Genomic DNA, 21662 nt, shown 5'->3' with positions numbered 1-21662 from the left:
TGCCTCACCTCTTAGGGGCTAGGTACCCTACTTCAGCATTTAATCAGCTTTCAGAATAGCCAGCTGCAGCAAAGAGCAGATCAAGACACTTCCCATATATAACGCTGCCTGACTAAGCTATTGCTGTTGATCAGACAGTTCTATTGTCTGCTTTTGACTCTGGTCTCACTTGTTCTCTTCCCACTTTACAAACTTTCAAAACAGGTACAAAATGCAGTCTTAAAACGTGCCAGCATCTTACTTGCCTTCTGCTAAGACTTGCTTAACAAAAATGTTTCACTTCCCTGCTGGAGGCAGATAAACTGAAAGCAGGTATTGCAGTGAGGGAGCAATACTAACAATCTCCAATGCTACTTCCTCAAAACCAAGCTGAAGGATTAGATGTGATAGCATTAAGAAAGCCACTAGAAATGAGCTGCAAAAATATTAAAACAAAACATACACGGAAAATGTCTGACCTTAGAAGACACCAAATTTCCCTTCTTCTCTAGAGGTTTACATTCTCTACCATGTCCACACCACAAACTATTGAGTTTTATACTGTAGGAGAGTTGCACAACATTACCCAGATACTCACTGGAGTGAGGAGGGAGGAAAGGAGGAGGTGGAGGGAAGAGGACAGCATGTAACATACACGTTCAGAAAGTCTGTACGCCTTCCAGACTACAGATAATCTGATCAGCTACTTGGAGAGTAGCTGACTTTCTCAGGAAAGACAAAAATGAAAAATAAAATTTAAGTTTCAACAAATTGGATTTATTTTTTCCAATAAAAACATTAATAAAGAAAGATAACCCCAGAGGAACGTCTTTAAACTACAAATTCAACTCAGATTGAAGAGATTTTCACAATTCCAGAAGATACTGTTTCACAACAGGTTAAACATATTGCAAGGTTTTGGGGTTTTTTTTTGGTTTTTTTTAAGTAATTAAAAGAATTACAGAGGAAGATAAGCTTGATACGTTTAACAACACCACCCATATCAGAAAATCATAATGTAATGTAGAATGATAAATGCATAACTTCGAAGCATCTATAATTGGCCATCTAGCAATTTCTCTCCCACTTACTACTGAAAGCAATCACTGTCAGTAAATCAAGCTTTCCTCTTCCAGCGGTAGCAAGATTAATGATGAACTTAAAATTCACAAGGAGAACATAATTTTTTAAATATGAAGTTGTTGCCATGTGAAAGAACTTGAACAGCCAGCAAAAGAGACAGTAAGGCCATCAAAAGAGAAAATATATTATTATTCCTTCAAAAAGTCTTTGGTAGGAAGCAGTGCTGATCCAAACTTTCTATACCTGAGATGCAACAGAAAACACCAAACGATGAAAACTAATTGAAGAATTTGTATATAGTATCTCAAGAATAAAATAGATTTGTTGCATGAAATCAGAACACAACAAAACTCAAATATTTAAGTCTCTTAATAGCTAATTCATATTCTCAGTCTGTTTTTAAAAGCAAGTAAAAATATACAGAATATGCAGAAATACCTGAAACATCCCAGCATGTTAATGGAGTCAGCGCTGGCCTAACAGTGTCTGCAGATTTATGGCCAAGAGTAAGTGACTACAGCATCAACTCTGTGCATTCAGAAACATCAGTTCAAAATCATCATCATCAAAGATGTTTGGTAATATCCAAGATACTCTGTTCTGTCCTCAGAGTGACGTTTTTGCCTATTTTCAGGTTGGTTTTCTCACTGCCTCCCTCAGGGGTGAGCATACACATGCAGAACTGCAGTAAGGATATTCGGAGCTCCAGCCCCCTGTAAATCTTTTTAAAATATTATAATGGAGTATCTCCTGTCAAGCAGCTCCCTGCTCTACTTACACTGCTCTACAGTGCTACCATGTGTATAAAAAATCACATTTACCAGCTAAAAGAATTACAAGGCAAATATTTGGTTTATTAAAAAAACCCAAACACTGAAAAACAACAACCAGTAGCCCAATATTAAAGATGCAATACTTACAAGAGAACAGACTCCTTTTCTCTAATGGATCATAAAGATTAGTTGGCTTAGAAGATCCACATTTATATCACCAACTTTAAAAGTTTATTTTGTTGGAACTAAATACGACACAACATCATCATGTCAATCTTGTTTTAATACTAATAAATCTATTCAGCTAGACAAAAAAAAATTAACTGTCCTATTTCTATACATGTAAACATTGCAGATATTTATTTTGGGGTTGTATGGTTATCCTCCTTCCTCTCCACCTGATAGTTTTGCTGCTATAGAAACCAAATGCAATAGAAAAAATAAGATGGCTCTCTCCCCAGAGGTGATACACAGGCTTTATCAGTTGCCCAAAAAAAACAAGGCAAAAAAAGAGGATAAAACTCATTGAATTAGGCACATTTTTTTCCCCCCCCCTGTACTGCTACATTTATATATAAATCTTATCCTTTTATACTTTAAAGTGATATCTCCTCATTTGCTAACACAGTACTATCACAACCACATTGCAAAGGCTCTAACACACAACTACCGGTTGTTAGCAACAGAATTAGATACACAGGGCTCTAAGTGGCTGCTTCTATCTATTTGTATACAAGTATTTAAAGACCTGTTATTTAAAGAAAGAAATCTAAGCAGTATGTACATCTATCCTAAGTAATTTTATGATGGATTGCTCAGAGAAATGTGCTTGTAACTCAGTGGTTAAACTCAATCTAACCCCTGTCTGGCTGCCTTACCATTGATACTCATTTTTCTATTTGTTGTTTAGGAAAGGTCCCTTTGTGGATCAAGAGTTCATTAAAAACATGAAAGTAAAGCACAGAAATTGAGACAGCTGTGAAATGGAGGCTACCAGAGGCACTTCCCATACAGCCAAGATGCTCAAATTATTTAGAGGTGATACTGAAAACTGTGAGGCGACAAAGTCATAGGGGGAAATGTTATTCTGGACAAACCTGAAATGTTAACAGAAACAAACAGAAAAATAATCTTCAGCTATGAGTAACCACATGATAAGATGCCAAACTGAATTCAGTGTCAACAACAGAAAACTAATTCAAAGGAGGAAGAAATTAAAAACACCTCTGCAGCTTTTATCACTCAAAGCAACATTGGCCATATGAGTAAAAGATATTTTTAAGTGGCCAAAGTATGTTAAGAATTATTAGGAAAGGAACAGAGAGGAAAAAATTCAATTAAATTATTATAAAAAAACCAACGAGCTCATACACTGTATTGCATTTACCTCTAATCAGTCACTCAATCAGAAAAAAGGCAAAGCTACAAGCATCACACAGAAAAGCCTGCTGTCAGGAAAGAGGTACAGAACACACCCCACATACCAAGTGACCAAAGCTGCTAAGCTTGGAAAAGCAGAGTAAGAGGTGGGGATTTGACAGTGGTGTCAGCCCAGAATGGGTTAGGGAATAAGGAATTATTAATCACTATTTCTCAGAAAAAAAAAAAACACCCAAGCTCTAAATAAAAACACCTTTAGGAAGAAGGAACAGCATAAACATCAACACAAACGTGATTCGAAAGTGACAGGTTCCAGGCAATACACTTAGTTTATATCCTTTGGTTACAATGGAGTTGAGGAAATTTAATTTTGGCTTAAAAAGCAAAACTGACATGATGAAGTTAAAAAGAAAAAATGCCTTGGGAAGACACTAATGAAATACAGTCCCAGCCTTCTACTGAAAGTATCCCTTTTTCATTTGATCAAGTGAGGCAAGGGCATCAGGCTCATAACTGACTCATAATCGAGCTCGGATGACATCATTTACCGACATAATTTTCCAAACCTTCTTTTCAGATCTCCTCTCCAGAACACGGCTTGCTGGATGAGAAATGGCCCAAGCAGTCCCTACATTCATCACTTCTAGATTACTGTAAATTACTTTTCCAATGTCCAGTGTGCCCTTTTAATAGGTATGTTCAAGTAAGTTTGTTGTAGGCCAAACAAGTGTGTGCTCACACCTCCTCACTAGCTCCCAGGCAACACCTGGTGACAACTCCCAGCTCTGGCCCTAATCTTAAATTAAAATCAACCCCTACGTAATAAATCATGTCACAACAGCACTAATGAACAAACTGTCAGTTATGAAACCCTTAGGAGTGCTACTACTTCAGCCAGGCTTCTTCAGCTACAGAAAAACATACTCTTGGTGAAAAGGATGCCTCGATGGGAAGTTTCCACACACCATGCAAATTCAGAGACTGTCTTTCCAACTCCATTCTGTTTGTGAAAGTCATTTCATCACAAGATACGATCTACAACACTGATTCCAAACTCATACATGATCAACAACACCGATTCCACACAAACCCCTGGTACCTGAGGGTAAAGAACTGAAAATGCAGCATAGCCTCATTATGACTCCTTGGCCTAAAGGCAGGGATGTGCTAACAGCTCCTCTGGCTTCAGCACAGACATCCACAGATGTCAGCAGCAGCATCTGACAGAGCTCAGATGTGACCGTGATGAACAGTGTCTGTGTAAAACCCACACTGCTGCACAGAGCATCCCACACACCTCAGAATTACATCTTTAAAGCTACTTTAACTGACATATTAAAACCATCTAATTTTAAAAATACGCTGTATGTGCTTCACGCCAATAATAAAACTTACAAAAACATTCTTGCAAAGACTGTTTCCTGAGTAGTTGCCACAAGCACTTATTCCTCTCTCTATCCCTCCAGCCATTTCCTCTTCCTCTAGAATAAAAACTCCCTGTCTCTACCAATTCTACCACATTGTAACATCTTTTCCCACTTTTGATACCATCTCAGTGTAACTGAAGTCTGGAGATGACAAGTTATGCCCATTCATCTGATTGCACACCAAATAAACACATTCATTTATCTTCCAAAAAAGCCCCTAACATACACAAAAGATTACTAAAACCACGTACCATCAGCTAGTTGTTCTTCCAATTAAGCTTTTAATATTTTATCTGCTACCATGATCACAAAAAGAGGAACAGCCCAGGGAAGTGTGACTAACCCAGGGAGGCACCCCAAGGAGTTCTATCCAAACACCTGTTTTCCCTTACACATGTACAAATTTTCTTTATATTAAACTTGATTGAACCTTTACAGCAGATTAATTAAAAATTAACAGATGGAAGCTGGAACACAGATGCACACTGGCTGTTGTCCATAGTATCTCGGAGATTGGTCCATTGCAAGATACCTGTTCTCCTCACTGAGTAACGTGGAGCAGTGTTTGCATACCTGCAAACAAGCCACCCACATACCATGGAACACCTGGGGTGACCTCCAGCTCGGCAGCTGTTTTGTACCTAACCACACATCTCCCTCTTACACTGCAAAATAGGTTCAACCTATTTCATGTTGGTTCTCTGCAGGGACCTTAATATAGGATCAGCCCTTGGATCTCCTTGGGGTTTGGAGAAGTGCAGCTCTATACTTGGGGGTTTGCTGTTATCGTTATGTCTGTTTGCTTGGTTTGTTTTTTAAACCATGAGAAGCACTTCTCAGGGCTGTAGCAGAAGCTCTGAGCAGAGGGCTGTACAGTCATGGCCAAGTCTTTCCTCTCCAAGTCTACAATAGAAGACATTGCCAGAGAAGCCCTTCTCTGGGCCTCATTTTTCTTAACACTATACTACTTTAAATTAATGTAAAGCAAATTAAATGTCACATAATTTGAAACAATTTTAAACAGTGTCAGAAGACTAGGCTGGGAAAGGAAAAGCTATCTGGTGTTGCCCCATTCTTCTTACCCTTTGGAATGGTTTTCAGAAGTGATGTCAAACTTTCTGCTGAACACTGCCTAGGGAAGACATCCAGTCATCCCATTACAGCAGGGGTTCTGGGGGCAACCCAGTGTGCAGCAGGGACGACAGGAGTAGTTAAACCCTGCAGTGAAACAGGGGGTGATCCAAAGACCTGCCCAGCTGCACCAGTCTGAACACAGACATTTCTACCTTTTTTTTTAAAAAAAAAAAAAAAATCACACAATCAGCATAAAATATGCTGGAAACTAATACAGATGATTCTATTTCTCTAGACTAAATTGAAGAATGTCTAAACAAAAAAATTCTAATAAATACCACCCCAAGACAGGGAACACAGAAAATCTAAAACATAAGTAAACCAAGAAATTCTAAAGGAAACCAGTAGTATTTTGTGAATTTCAGTTTCAGCAGAAACCTTCCCATCTGCTCTAAAGACATTCTACTGTTACATTCCATGTATTTTATATTTATATAAGCATTAAGTATCCTATTTGTATTGCCTTTTTTTTTTATTATTATTTGGGAGGGTGGGGATGTTGTCTTTGTTTTTAAAGATTTGGTTAAGGTTCTCAAGTCCTAATGTGGAACATTGCTAAAATCAACAACATGCTATCACAATGAGAAGTGTATTTTTAAGCATAAACCATCTCTATGACATTTTTTTACATTCCATGACAGAAGAACTGTCATACTAAACTACTGTAGGCACATGTGCTACTGTTCCAGATCTCTTGACGTGGGTATAAAACTACTTACTCTTCTCGCAAAATAAATTCAATATTTTCTGGAGAAACCTGTCCTGTCACAGGATGTCTAAATGACGTGGTCTGCTGATTATGGCTGAAAGGAAAAAAAAAGAAAAAAGAAAAAAAGAAATTAATATTGCTAAACTTAGTAAAATATATCTATGATCTCTAAAACGCGGAACTGTGTATCAATGCTTTGCTGGGGCTCCTCCAGAAATGAAATATATTTCTTAGGTGCTTTTGAAGCCAAGATGTTTTTAAGCTCCTTTCTGCATTCTGTTACTTTGCCAATGGAACACTGTAACACTTAATTATTAAACAGGCTAATGGTTTAAAAGTAAACTGGTTCCAGTCCTTAGTTAGGGACCCACACTTGAGTTTATGATTGTTTACACCTGTTACCAGATTATTTAAATATAACATAGAAATTACACAACATAAAGTTGCTGATTTATATTCCTAAATTTCACAGAACAGAACCAATACAATAATTCAAAATGTTGCTGGACAACATTTTACACTATTTATAAAAAAAAATCTTTTAGTCTTTCATTTCAGTTGAATTAGAATTGGGTTTTTCTATCAACTTTCCCCTCAGTACTATCTAGGTTTTTTGCCACCCTCTGCCCAAATATTGTTGTTTAATATTAAAGACAATTATTTTATCCGTGTAACTGTACTTATTAATGCACAGTGAAGAAATCTTATTTCAAGATACACGGGTAGTCTTCCCTCCTCCCCACAGTAAACAGTTTGGAATAATTATATAGCAAGAACATGACAACTTCTAGAGAGTCTCATATATAATAAGCCCCTTATTTTGTAGCCCTGCTCAAAGAAGCAATTTATAAACCACACAAATTTTAAAGAAATAAGAAATTAAAGATCTTGTTTTAGAATTAGATAGGTTGTGACTGACATGCTGTTAGGAAGCCTTAGAATTAGAGAGAGAGATGAACCAAGAGCTCAGTTATTTAGGGTTCTAAATTTTTAGGGCGTTTAGTTAATATTTAGGTAAACATCATCCAAAACTAAAATTCTCACCAAATAGAGCAAAATGTTAACACACTGAGTATATTCAGGGAAGAAAAAAGAAAAAGGCCATTAAATGAATTATACAAAGAGCCAAAAATTAACACTTCATCCTTTTTTTTGTTTTAAAGACGACTTAGTGTTTTGCTTCCCGTCATGCTCAGTGATTTCAGGTCTTACAGATCTGACCCAACTGTCCAGCATAGCAGGATGTCTGTCCCCCCAAACAGAATAAGGCATAAAGAAATATTTTGGGATTTCAAAGGAATGAAATTGCAGACAGGTAACAGCCTTTCTGTAAAGTACACCTAAAAATTAAACAACCCAAGGCATCCATAACATTAAAATGTAAATAGCTCAGGACATGCTTTCATTTAGATCAATCAATCAATTGATCAAACCAAAACAAATCACCACTAAGAAAACCCAAACAAATACCAGCAGAAAATCAAAGCACACAACAGCAAGAAACCTGCCCACAACCAAAGCCACGAGCTGCTCACACTCGTCGTCTCGCTTGGCCCATGAAGAGCAGAGGATGTTTTCTGTGTTAGAATTTTCCAATATGCCTTTCCACAACAAGTCATATGTGAGAGAACAATATAATGGACATTATAAATGATAAGCTGAAAGCTGTGACAACTTTTTGGTACACCAAAAGGACTTTTTCCAGCCTTGCCTTATCACAAATTTCTAGCCCTACGGTGATTAGAAACTGAACTAGACATCAGGCCATCAGCAACAGCATTCACTCCCTAGACTGGTGGGAACTGGTCTTTACTACAGAGGCAGGGAATGAACTGCAGTTTTTAACTCTCCCGTCTTCTCATGAAATCAGAGATCAGAAGAAAGTATTTCCAATAAGCCTGCAGTGCTAACATCTACAAAACAACCCTGCAACCATGTCCTTTTCCTCACAAAAGGACTGAGTATTGTTTTCTAAAAAGGCAATTTTACCTGAGTTTTTAATCTAATTTTCATTTTACATGAAGAAAGGCATAGGAACTTGCAGAGGTTCTCAAAGAAAATAATAAATTCATTCTAACAGTAACAATTAAACTCCACATTTGTCACACAGTCCTGATTTAAGCTGAGTCTTTCCTTTCGACTCAAGACTGAGGCAGCCTGTTTAACCTTCCATACTTCGGCCAGGACTACTAACAAAAATGTAGATAAAATGTTAGCTTCAAAAAGGAAATTAAGTTGTCAGCTTCATTCTCCAGAGGCAAACTGTCAACAAGCTCTCATCTGCAAGCTTTTCGTCACCAATAACTCACTCTACAGTTAAGACTAAGAAAAAGGACTGTATTCCAGGAGTGCTCTAGGGTTATTTAGGACATTAAGTTCCCTATCATACTATACTAGGGACTTTTACAAATGTTTTATTATTTTCCATGAAGTAAATTCACCAGGCTTTCAGAATATGAACTAGTCCTCTTGCTGTACTTTAAGTGCAAGTCCACTACTAACAGACTAAGTATTACTTGCTAATAATAAAAGTTTCAGCTGGAAAGTAAACAAATATCTGGCAAATTGCATTTTGGGACAAGTTTTGCACTTCAAATAGTAAGGGCAGAGAACCAGAAGGGTAGTTCTGCTCGTACACAAAAGCAGATGGTAATTTCACAGGCAAGGAGAAGGCACACACCCCCCCAGCCTTCCACAACTCTGCAGCATCAATACTTAGGACTTGACTGGGGAAAGAGAAATGAAATCACTGCCACTAACAATTAGTTTTGTAGAACACAGTGGTTTATTTGAATTTGAAAAGTGAGAGTTTAAGTGTTTTGCCTCATAGGACTCATTAAGGAAAAGCAATACTATTCAAAACAACCTATACAACAGATGGCTAATGCCTTGCAGCAAGGAATTGGATAGCAGGGAGATTTCTGTCCGCAATGAGAGCAGTCTAACATTGGAAGAGGTTGCCTAGCAAGGCTGTGGAATCTCCATCCTCAGGAACATCTGAAACGTGGCCAGACAAGGCCCTGAGCAACAGAAATGAGCTTTGTAAGTTGGTCTGGTTCTGAACAGGAGGGGCTGGATCTGATGGGGTCCAGAGGTTCCTTCCAGCCTAAATTATTGTGTTATGTCATTCTTTGCTGCTCCCTTCATCTTTCTCTACAAATATAATTAAATTGTTACAATACCTTTGAAGCTTTCCCCGTATTTAAACAGATGCATTCCAAGAATATTAGCAGTACCTTGGTTTGATTAGAACAAGATAAATTGTAATATTAGATTTTCAGATTTAGATAATTTTTTGCTGCTTTTTTCCACATCCTTTAAACATTTGCTTAACAGTAACATCTGTTTAGACAACCATGAAAACAATTACGTCTCCAGGGAGAGGCATTTAGTAAACTTGTTGCAGTGAAAGTTCTCTTTCCTTTCCAAGCACAGCCTAAGAAAAGACAGTTGTAGTCCAGCCAGCAGCTAACCAAGCCTCCCAGCAGTTAATCACCTGTACTTCCTCCAAACAGCAACTACTGAATGCACTTCTATTGTCCAGAAATCTACCCTGTGTAACAGGCACAATAAATGAGCCTTACTGAAAGGACACGACATGCTGCTCCACTCTTCATGCCCTTTTTATTCTTTTTTCACTAGAGAAAGACTTAATACCCCAAGCAAAACTGGTGCTTCACCATGTGGATGCTGAACGCCACATAACTAGCGCTGGTTCAATGTCACATAGTTGAAATGTTAAATGAACTTTTCTAGTAACATTACCAATTTTCTGTGTGACAAATTACATCATTTTTCCTAGCAGTCAACTTTTCATTTCAACAGTTTTGTATTATTCTGGTTTTGCATAATTATTCACCAACAGAACCACCAAACCAAGCAGGAAACCATGAAAAATTCACACAAAAGTTACATCTGTTAGCATCTACCACTACCATCATTATTAAATTCCTCATGGACTGTTAGAAGTAATGCTGAATTTCAACATTACAGAACACCATTCATCCAAGGCTTGCTGTTGGTTTGCAGTAGTTAGGAATCAGACTTTTCATAACCCAGCCACAGTTCAAACACTGGTTCCTTGTCACTAGATACCACAACACAAAGACTTCTACCACTTCACAGCACACCTACACAACACCTACAAACCTCAGAACTGACAGTCACTCACTGTCATAAGACCAATGTACCCCAGTGGTTTATAAACACCTAAGCCCTTCCCGATACAAACAGTGTTAATACACCTGGCTAACATGAGCCACACGTGGCAGCATGCTGCTGCAGCATCCACAGTAACACCTAAGCTGGCCCTGGGGGTGGGGGTGGAACCAGACAGTGGGAGGAGCTGGACGGGAGGGAGTGCAGACTGAGCAGCACCTGCACCCCTGGCAGCACCTCACAGCTGCCCTCAGAGCACGCCTGAAACGCTTCTCAGGTGCTGACTAAGCAAGTCTGCAAATTTAACATTGCTGACCATTCGTCTGCACGAACCTAACCCACCACATGATGAAATTTAACTGATTTAAACACAGGAAAGCCACACGGTTACAATCCAGCCTCCAATCTTATAGCATAACTGGCACAGGCAGCCACTTTTGCCTCCATGGATCCTTTTGCAGAACTCGTAATTAACATGACTTCACCTATTTTTTTTTTTTTCCCCTTCAGTTCATTTTGTATCTGAGTCAAAGCCAAGTTTTAATAATTAACTTTTGGACATGACTGATGCTGATGACCTTTCATTTGAAGTCAAGCAAGTTTATAGATTGCCTGTACAGTAATTTAAATGCCCAGGCAGATGAACCTTAAAATGTGTGAATCAATTACCAATTGAGTCTACATCACATTAACAACAGATTTATAAGTTGCACGAATAATTTATGTTGTCACTGGACAGAATGTCCTATAAATTATGATGAGCCATTTCTTCAGTTTTTATTTTCCATGTGGTCTGATTCCTCTATGTTAACCTGCAACACTAGATAAGCACAAACATCTTTATGTTGAATACCTCAACTGGTGATGATAATTACAGGGGAGCACCCACATCTCTATGGGAGCTGCTGGTGTGGGTGCAGCCAACAGAAGAACTCATGCACTGAAGAACTGCTGTTCAGCTGGAGAGTTGTTCCTCCAAACCAGAGGAAATACTTCTATCTAACCAGGCAAACAAACAGGAATAGTTTGCTTGATTTCATAACCTATTTCTGAAATACATCAATAGCTTCAAAATAGTTTCAGCACTGCTTTCTGAATGTTTTTTAGATATTAGTTTTTAGAGTTGTTTAGAAAGAGTATCAATTAATAGCCCAAGAAAAACAGTGCCAGCAAAGTTCTGCAAGAAACTTTATCAGAAGAAAACTGTGGTATAATACAGACATAACTAAAGAATTAGGAACAATGCCAACTAATTGTAGGACACAAGCAATAGCACCCACTACAAGCTGGACACACAAAATCCCATCTTTTCAAGAGAATGAACTTAACCCACAGTTTAAAATGGCAGAGTGTGTTTCCTCCGAGCAGTAGTAAAACCCTTCCTGCACTCTAATCACTGTCCAGGAGACTTTCATCAGGTCAAAATCTCACCCCCTCATACAGTTCAATTAGCGTCTTAACCTATGAACTACTGTGTAAGAATCAGAGTAACACTGATTCTCCCAAACCTCACATCCTCCACAGACTATCACCCCGAGACTCCCCGAGTGTTGAGTCATTTGGTCGGAACACAGCTCTGTACCCACCCTGAGCAGCGGTGCCTGTGGCTGCAATCCGTCCCCACCAGAGCCTGGGTTCAGAAAGACAGCCAAGGGGACAGCTGGAACCACAGCAGATTGTATCCTATCTTCCATTTTCCCTGTAAAAGCTCACAAGCAAGAAAAGTTTGAAACTAAGAGCAAACCAACAGTCATGCTCTCACAGAGTGAACTTCCTTCCAGCTAGCTCACTACTGATGAGGTGAAAAGGGAACTGGAAGTTTCTTAGGAACCAATTCAATTCCGTTTTTTGTCTTAATGAACTACCAGAGGTAATTTATACTATCCAATAGTAATATTGTCAGGAAAGATTTGGTTGTTAACGAACATCCTTTTAGAATCACTACAGATATTTTCAGCCATTAAAAGAACAGATAAAAGGATGAATTTTAGTATCATTAAAGGATCATTATAGTATCACCACAGATTTCCATGAGTAATACAGGTTAAAGTCACATACTGGTTCATAAGTCCTTTTGATGCATGTCATGGGTCCATCAGGATTTCATTAACTCACAAAACCAACATTCAAGTAACTTGAAATTAAGTTGGAAAAGTGTGTTAAAGTTTTGAAGACAAGGCAATCCTTGAAAAAGAGGCCATTCCTGAAAAGTGAAATTTTATTCTATTTCTCTACTTTTGCAGTTTTTTTAAAAAAATGACAGTTGCTGCCTGCCTTCAAAATTGAAAATTCAGTTTAAAAATTCTCTGATCACAGCAAAATGAAATTAGAATGGTAAAAGATGACATTACTGTATCACATCATATAAATTTAGGCTTGGAACTCACATAAGACTGTTCCTTTTTTCCCCACTGAAGTATTTGATGATAGTTGATCCTCCATAAACCTCCAAAATAAAATGTAGTACCTTCAAAACCATCCATCTAAATCAATGTGGAAGTTTACTACTTAAAACCAGAGAATGAAATGTCACTAACGTCACAGCTGAAGAGCAGACTCAGTTGACTGTACATTCATTACAGGTATCACATGAACATCTCAGCCAAAACTGGAGTAGGTCCAACAGTTAAGTACGTGTATTGGTGACATATACATACATAAATATACATGTATTGGTATGGATATGCACGTATATGAGGGATATAGACACACACCTCCCTCATCTCCAGTGCTGGCCATGATGTAAATAAATCTGGCCCATACAGGATTAAATGGTTGAGACAAATGGTCCCAACAGTCTGACTAGATGCTGACACTCCAAAGACAGAGTCCAACATAGAAAAGGAGTATGTTTTTTCACCAAAGATTTTGGAAGTATGGAAGTGTTTGGCTTTCCACTGCAGGTCACTGGGTGACAGGAAAGCAGAAACTTCACTTTTTTCACTGCTCAATTCCGTACTACACATAGAGCAGCATTTGCCCTATAGCCTTTCACACCAAAAAGAACTACATAGACCTAATGTGTCCATGTTACTGTAGTGGAGTTGCAGAATAGCTGTGTGTGAAAAGCTGCTATAAATCAATCCTGCCAGAAGGAAACAACGTCTAGAAGTGACACATCACATTATTTATTTCTTCTGGATTTGTTACACAAACTAAAATAATAAGTTCACTTGCTAATAAAAAAAGAAAGTAATGATATCACTATGATTTAATATGATTATATAATATTTAATATGATTAAAATACCCTGGGTAAAAGCAGCACACCCATAAATTCCAACATCAACCACAACTTACAGAGTTTAGTGAGGAAGCTGTCCAACAACCAGGGCCATATTAGCATACTATTTTGGAAAAGTATTTGAGGAAGCTTTACACAAATATTTTTGTTATGGCTTATAAGTTGAGATATATAAACTGGTTAAAATTAAAGCAATGCTCATATGCAGAGCATCTAAATTTACCAATGGAGGCTGAAACTCTCACCAGTCCTATCTGAACATATTTTATTGTGACGCAAAGACTCACACGATAACAGACTGATCCACAGAGTTCTAAATATAAAAGCAAATATAAGTTTTCCAGCATGCAACTTTCACCTAAGTAGCAAGCCATAGAGTGTAGAAACCTGAAACAATTCAATGCAACAGCTAAGGAAACTGAATAAAATAGCCTTCAAAAACTTTATGCTTCTGCCACGTAAGACATATAACCTTAAAACATCTGATCTTCACTGGCTTTTTAATGTAGAAGACAGATTTCAACTTCTTAAGACAAACACACTGATTTATATTTATTGAATTTAATGTGTAATACTGAAAAAGTGATTATCAGAGGACAATCCTGCAGCCTTACACCTTGCTGGTCTGCTCTGTGTGTCCTTGGACAATGTGGAAACATGTTGCCTTTCTCCCCTTTCCATAAAATGGAAGCACTTTATCCACAGCTTATACCATGGCAATGAAGTTTTAATCAAATACTGTTTTTCTTCTGAAATCACAAGTGTCCAGAACAGAATTAAAGAATGATAGCTGGCATCCACCCAGTTCTCTCAGGGCTACAGTCTAGAGTACTGTATCCAATTTTGGATCTCCTCGTACATTAAAGGCACCAACTGAAGAGAGTTCAGTGTAGAGGGACACAATGGCCAGGAGCACCTGCTCTGTGAGGAGAGCCTGAGGGAGCTGGCCTTGTTCAGCCTGGAGAAATGACAGCTTCAGGGTGAGCCAGCAACGGCCGCCTACAAGGAGGTAATCAAGACTCTTCACAGTGGTGCATGACAGGACTACAAGACAGAGCAGGCATAAATTGAAACAAGAGATTCCAACTGCCTGTAGGAGAAGCTTTTTCACCCTGAGGATATGAAGATGTATTGGGTGGCTGGCAAAGCACTGCAACAGGCTGCCCAGAGAGGTTGTGTAGTCTCCATCCTTGGAGGTTTTCAACACTAGAGTGATGGGAGACCTGAGAAACCTGGTCTGACCTCAGCAGTGACTCTGCTTTGAACAGGAGGTTGCACTGAAGACCTTCTGAGGTCTCACCCAAACCAACTGTCCTACAATCATAAGGTGAGATATAGGTCCTATTTCTACCACAAAGGCAAAAAATATGCAACCAAAACCCAACACAACCCAAAAAAGTTTCTGACAATAGATTGATCACAGCATAATGTAAAAACTCCACGTCACTTAGGAAGAAAAACTCAAAATAGCATCAAAATCCAGTTTCTTCCTTCAGTCTTTAGTAACACCACCACTTAACTTCAGCAAATAATTAAATCCAAAGTCCATTTACATTCTACTAATGAATATTCCATGAAAGAACAGAATTTACACAGCCTGGTTCCTGTGGTTATATGCTTTTCATCTAGCAGGACACATGTTCCAACCAAAGCCTTCCCTGTAGTTAAGGATATTCAAAACATGCACGGGTCAGCCTCAGTCCCTGTCTAGCCCAACCAATGTCCTCCACTGCTTCACAACGCTGCTGAGGTCCTGACTGCAGTCCTACAAACCTTCTCCCCTTCAGACACCAGGCTACAGAATGAACCTTTCAGAGTCACTGAAGTACCACTTAATCTGAAGAAGCCACAACTCCCACAGCGCACACCTATTCTTGTGCTCTTGTGCTCTTCATGTTTGCTGGTGTATATATTAATAAAAGTTCCTTCATTAGTAACAAACTGTTCCACTCTACCTGCAGTTAATTATGAAACTCTTCAATCTCTATATATACACAGCTTAAGCCAAAAATTTAAAAAAAAAAAAAAAAAAAATACAGCCATAAACTAACTTTCTTTGGTTTCTGTAATTCTTGACTGGTTTAAAGGTGTTCCTCCTTCCCCAGTCTCGTTCAGCTCATTGTGCTGGCTAAAATCTGATGCCTCTCCTCCAAATTTAAATGCATTTGTAAAATATTTTTTTCCTATCAAATCCTAAGTATAAAATGGATCAAAGTACTCTTGAAAGGCACATATCATCAAGCTTTTGCTTGAGAGAAAACTACTAATGCAAGATCATCTTGCCTAGAGCAACAAGTACAAATTCACAGACTTCATCAGACCAACTCTTCAGAGCTCTGAGTCAGACACCTGCTGGTTACTTCCCCTCCCACAGAAGCCTGCAGTGAGAAATTGACACATCTGAAGCCATGATGGTACCATCAGGTCACAGAATGCCACCGTAGGTCTCACATAAATCCATGCCTACCCAGAGCTGAATTTACACTCCAGAATGAAAACCTAGAGAAGGCCCAATAACCAGGGGCAGCTCTTTCCCCGGGGCAGTGGGAGCCATTCCCAGGAGCCCCCCATCACCCTCTCTTTTGGAGACTTTTCTCCCTCCCATTCAGCTAGAAAAAAAACAACACATTACAGCTGCACTGCCATTAAATAAAACTTCAAACATTACAGAAAGGGGTTATTTGCACTGTCAAAACTAGTATCTCTTAAGAAAGACCTTTTTAAAATCCCATTAATCAATACAGTATTATGAGTTACTGTGTATTATTTTTTTCTCTTTCATATCTCATATAAAATGGTTCTGAGGCCAAAGCTATAAAGAGGGAAAAACTACTAAAATGTTATTTTACATCATTGGGATCATAGAATGGTTTGGGTTGGAAGAAACCTTAAAAGTCACCTAGTTTCAGACTCCCTGCCATAGGCAAGTCCAACAGCATTTCCCCAAATGTTTCCATCATAAAAGTTATCTCACTGTGTACTGAGAAACTCACTATGATTCGTAGCCTAAAACTAACTCCAGACTAACATTTTAGGGATCGGAACTGTAAGACAGACAGGGAAGATTCTCTTTTTGGATTACACACAGAGTTTATCAATTATCCAGAAATGTCTTTTCAATTCAACAAAAAGCTTTTCAGCATAAAAAGTTAAAAAATGATAGCTACATCAATTGTGGACATCTTCAGTAAAACTTGCTCAAAGAAATAACCTAAAGCTAACTCTTCCTTACAGAGATGTAAAACTACTCAGTGGCCCCAAGTCAGACAAGCAGAGAAACTCCTAGGACAATTCCAAACAATCACAGAAACATTGCCGCAGAATTAAAGTATTCTCGTCGGCATCTACAGAACAAAAAGCAAGCTAAAGTATGCATAACACTACCAGACAAGTGTTATACAACCAACAAAAAGAGTAACATTAAGATATTAAGAATTTTGACATTGTACTAAACAATTCAAATCCATAAAAATTCTGCTTTTAACACTATTTTGCTCAATGGAGAAACCCAAGCAAACTGTTTTGAAAACAAACTATTTTGGTGTGTATAATGCCAGGATTTTCTTTGCTAATGATAAATGAATTAATTCTGCAGAAAGAAGGTAGTTATTTTCAGTCATTCTGAGTCTCCTTTCCAATCTCCAACCCCACCACTATGTAATCAATGCATGGCAAGTCACAATACAATCTATAGTTAAGAGTTAATAACAATTTATATTATTGGCATAAATTATGCTGAGTTCAGTGTATTGAATGCCTGAGTATGTGAACCAAACAAATCAGATTTAAGAAAATTCTCATATAATCACATTCTATATTTAGTTGCTTGAATCAACACTTTGTACTATCAGACAGTGAAAGTTTGAGAATATTAATTATTTGAGAGCTGCAAGAAGAGTGGCCCCGAAAACAGCCAAAAGAAACATTTGCATCTTCTTAACATGACTATGTAGACCCATGAACAGTGCTCAAACAGCCAGCTCATAAAAAAAAACATAGTAGACAAAACTCATGACAATATGAAAATCCAGTGGCTAAGGAAAAAAAACACAAGGAATGTATTAACAAATTTTTTTCCATCTCAAAAATAGCTTTAGCTAACAAAAACATTTTTAAAACAACTTTGTTGGTTTTCCATGAAGTCGTTTGGGGTTTCATTTTTATCAGCAATCATCAAATATGCATTACTGGACAGCATGCATCTTCAAAATCAGCTCTGCATTAGACATGGTGTGAAACCACATTACCCCACTTGGAAGATGGAAACTTCCTTAAACACATGAAGAGTGCTCTTATTTTTCTAAGTAACTGGAAGGATGAAGCAACTACCACCTTTCACAATAAGCTTGGAAGTCAACAGCCAAATATAGCAGCCAAAATATCTAGAGCCCAAACAGATGAAAACAGGCTCCTACACTTTGGTTCAGGAAGCAAGGCTGCAACAGGCCCCAGGCAAAAGGCAGCTCTTAGAACATCACTATATATAGTGGATCTATCAGCTACATTCCTTGGGCACCACTTGAGCAGCGCGTTCCAGTCGCTTTGTCTGGTTCTCGTCCTGTAGCTCCACCACACTGAAGTGCCCACCAGAGCACCCCCTTCTCACCAGTGTGAAGTCGGGGCAGATAACACCTCCATGAGTACAACAGCACTGCTTCTGCTCCGCTGCGTTATCGCCAGGGTTTTCACAGCCTACAGAGCTCCACAGCAGAGCTCACACAGCCGAGTATCAGAGAAATATGCCCCTAAATGAGGCCTCAGCCAGAAGCTGTACAGTATCGCCCACCTCTCACCTTTGCAACGCAAGGACTAGCTCTCTGCCAGCTCCCTGAAGCGGCTGCCCTGGGCAGCCATCTCATGTCGGTTCAGTTCCTGACTCGGGCTGCTGGTCCCCTCGGAACAGTTTGTCACCTGGGAACAGTTTGTCACCTCGGCACCCCCAGCCAGAGCGGAGCAGACGTAGCCCGCGGGGGCGCTCGGTTCCCGCCGCTGCTCAGCCGGCTGCCCTCTGCTCGGGCCCAGCTGGAGCCAGGGAACCGGGCAGCGGGAGAGCTCTCACGTTGCTGACGAGGCCCTGGGTGAGGACGGGCAGCGCTGGCAGGATTAGAGATTGAAAGAAATTCCAAAAACTTCTTCAGATCCTGCATTAAGCCCTTTAAATGCCGAGCAAGTCTCTATCAAGCATGTGACTGAAACTTGGCAGCCATGAAGGTGAAGCAATTTCACATGTAATATTTGTTCTTTAGGTAATTATTTAACAATACATACAATGACAGAATGCCTTTGAAAAATGTGCATCTTCCACTTTCACAAAACTTTGTAATGTCCTGAAAACGGTCCTTCATTATTCTGGGAACTAAAAGAGTTTCCTCCCCTTTGGATGCAGGAGAATCAAAAATAACGTGCTCCAAAGTATGAGCAAGCAGAGACAGACACTTCAGATAAGTTCAGACCAGAGCTACAGTAAAAATGGTTTTATTCAATGCTGACTTCTAAAATGCAAAAAACTGTAAGTGTAACGTGATGAGTATTATACCCAGATATCTTCAGTCAGTAGGATTACAAGCAGCACAGGTACCTCTTCACACTTTCAGTACTTCAGATGCCTTTTAATTTACTAATTATATAAAATGCACAAGGTTTTACAAAACACTTAGATAAATGTATAATGCAGTGATTTAATTATTTACAAAAGAAGATTCAGTTGTCTTGGGGTGGTTTTTAGTGTGTTTGGTTTGGTTTTACACATTGACTATGCTGTACAACTAAACCACGACCACACATGAACATTGCAAGGATTTTCTCAGTAACTCTTGTGATCTTCACATCCACTCAAAACCTACATTTGACATCACAGCAACTGAAACCAAAGCTAATATTTACTTCTACCTTCTTGGACACCATGACACACTAAGTTAAAAACTTTTCGCTATAACTTCTTGAAATGTACTTGTAACAAACTTGATTAACATTTTACAGCTGGACAAAATGAAAACTACTTTTTTTCAAGTGTTCTGTTATCCTAAGCAGTTACAAGAAGTAGAACCACTTGTCTGCACAGCTGCTCATTCAGTCTCTCATTCTTCCACATGAATCCTGAACACTCATGAAAAAGCTGCAGCTTACAGAAATAACCTCCAACAAATGGGGGCAAAGCTCCCGACCTGTTTTTTGGAAGCTGGTTAGCGGTGACTGCCACATTCATCTTCTCTAGGTCTTCATCTGATTACAGAAAGTGAAAACTTCCAAGGTCACTAATCATTAGTCTGAACATTTGCTGCCCAAATTTTTTTTAATTCTAATAAAGTTACCAAAAAATGACACTTATGCCTAAAGAATAACTTAACAGGCACTGCAACTATACCACTTAAAAAAAAAAAATCTACAAGTAGCACAGAAGAGAGTAAGACTTCAGAGTGACTGATTTTTGCCAAATAAATCATGGCCAACTCAGTGATTCTGCTTCAAGGTTACATTCATCAGTTTTGCATTATAAAGTTGAAACAATTTGAATTCATTGAGTGATGACATCTCAGTTATTTTCAGATACTGGATCAGGACTTGGGAATATGTCTTTACAGAGAAATGAGGTTGTCCCACAAGAAAGGGGAAAGAAGTGGCTCAATTTGCAAAACTTGAAATGCAGTAAGTTTTGCTGCATCACTAAGAGATAGAAGTTAATGGTTTTGGCACTACTCTGCTGGGATTTGGGAGGTCAAGATTCAGATCTCAGCTGAAGCAGATTTCTTGTATGATCTCACTGAATAATCCTATTTTTGTAAAATCATAATTTTATTAACATTTAAGACTTTCAAAAGAAAGAAAAGGTACCTACCAATTTAGTCTTAACCTCATTTGCAGCTTTTGAGGCACTACTGCAGTACACAGAAGCAAAAACATTCATTGTTTTTCAATAGTAGAAAGGATTACCCTCAACCTTCCCAAACAATTCCAGCAAACCTGGGAGACAAAAACAGGCTGGAATTTCAAAATCTAGCTAAACAAGACACATTGCTGCCTTCCAAGTTTAATTGTTTACAGATAACCTCTTCCAATGCACAGACGTTTGTTCTTTAAAATATTTATATCCGACATAAAATCATCTGTATTCTGAAGACAACATTTTGGCTACATCAATTTTCTATTTCACTTCAGGTATGAAGTGTATGATGTGGGAAGAAGGCTGCCTTTTATACTGGTCTAGTTTTTAAGCTGTGAGATAGCACATTATAAAACAGGACACAATTCTGTGCAAACAATAAAGCCTAACACTGTTTGATACCTTGAAAGCAAATTTAGCAAAACCATTTGACAAGATCAAATGTAGTGTAGTTCTTCAAAACAGAACCAATCCACATCATCTGAAAACTTGCACCTCCAAATCTAAGTCTCCAAAACTAAATTCACTCTGAGATTAACTTTCCTGTACTCCTTTATGAAAAACTTTCGGCTCATTTATTTACTTCCTAGTTGGTATCAGCTTAATTCACCCCAGCATGACTTCTAAATAACCACACTGAAACATAAAGTTCACCCTAATATCCCCCAGAGTATGGGGGTTTTTTTGTGGTACCACATACTATCATCTTACTACTGTTCTTTGAAAGCAGTCTAAGTGTATAAATCTAAACTATTGACATTAATAAAACAGATTAAATTCCAGAAGTGATGAGTGGCAATATTAATTCATCTCAAAGTACAACACTAGAAAGACATAACTACATTGTAATGCAAATCACTGTCTAATCAGAGTAAAGGGGAGGAGGAAATATGCCC

General features: G+C 38.5%; 1 protein-coding gene across 1 annotated transcript in view; it reads right to left on the bottom strand.

Moving 5' to 3' along the window:
- Positions 1 to 21662, bottom strand: part of PLEKHA7 (pleckstrin homology domain containing, family A member 7) — an 88771-nt gene that overhangs the window by 45696 nt on the left and 21413 nt on the right. Inside the window, exon 2 of the mRNA XM_008937913.1 lies at positions 6496 to 6579. Coding sequence (XP_008936161.1) covers positions 6496 to 6579 — 84 coding nt within the window. The remainder of the gene's footprint in view (positions 1 to 6495; positions 6580 to 21662) is intronic.

Source organism: Merops nubicus, unplaced genomic scaffold (assembly GCF_000691845.1).
Source record: "Merops nubicus isolate BGI_N331 unplaced genomic scaffold, ASM69184v1 scaffold7063, whole genome shotgun sequence".
Classification (NCBI taxonomy): Eukaryota; Metazoa; Chordata; class Aves; order Coraciiformes; family Meropidae; genus Merops; species Merops nubicus.
This window is presented reverse-complemented; position numbering and strand designations above follow the sequence as displayed.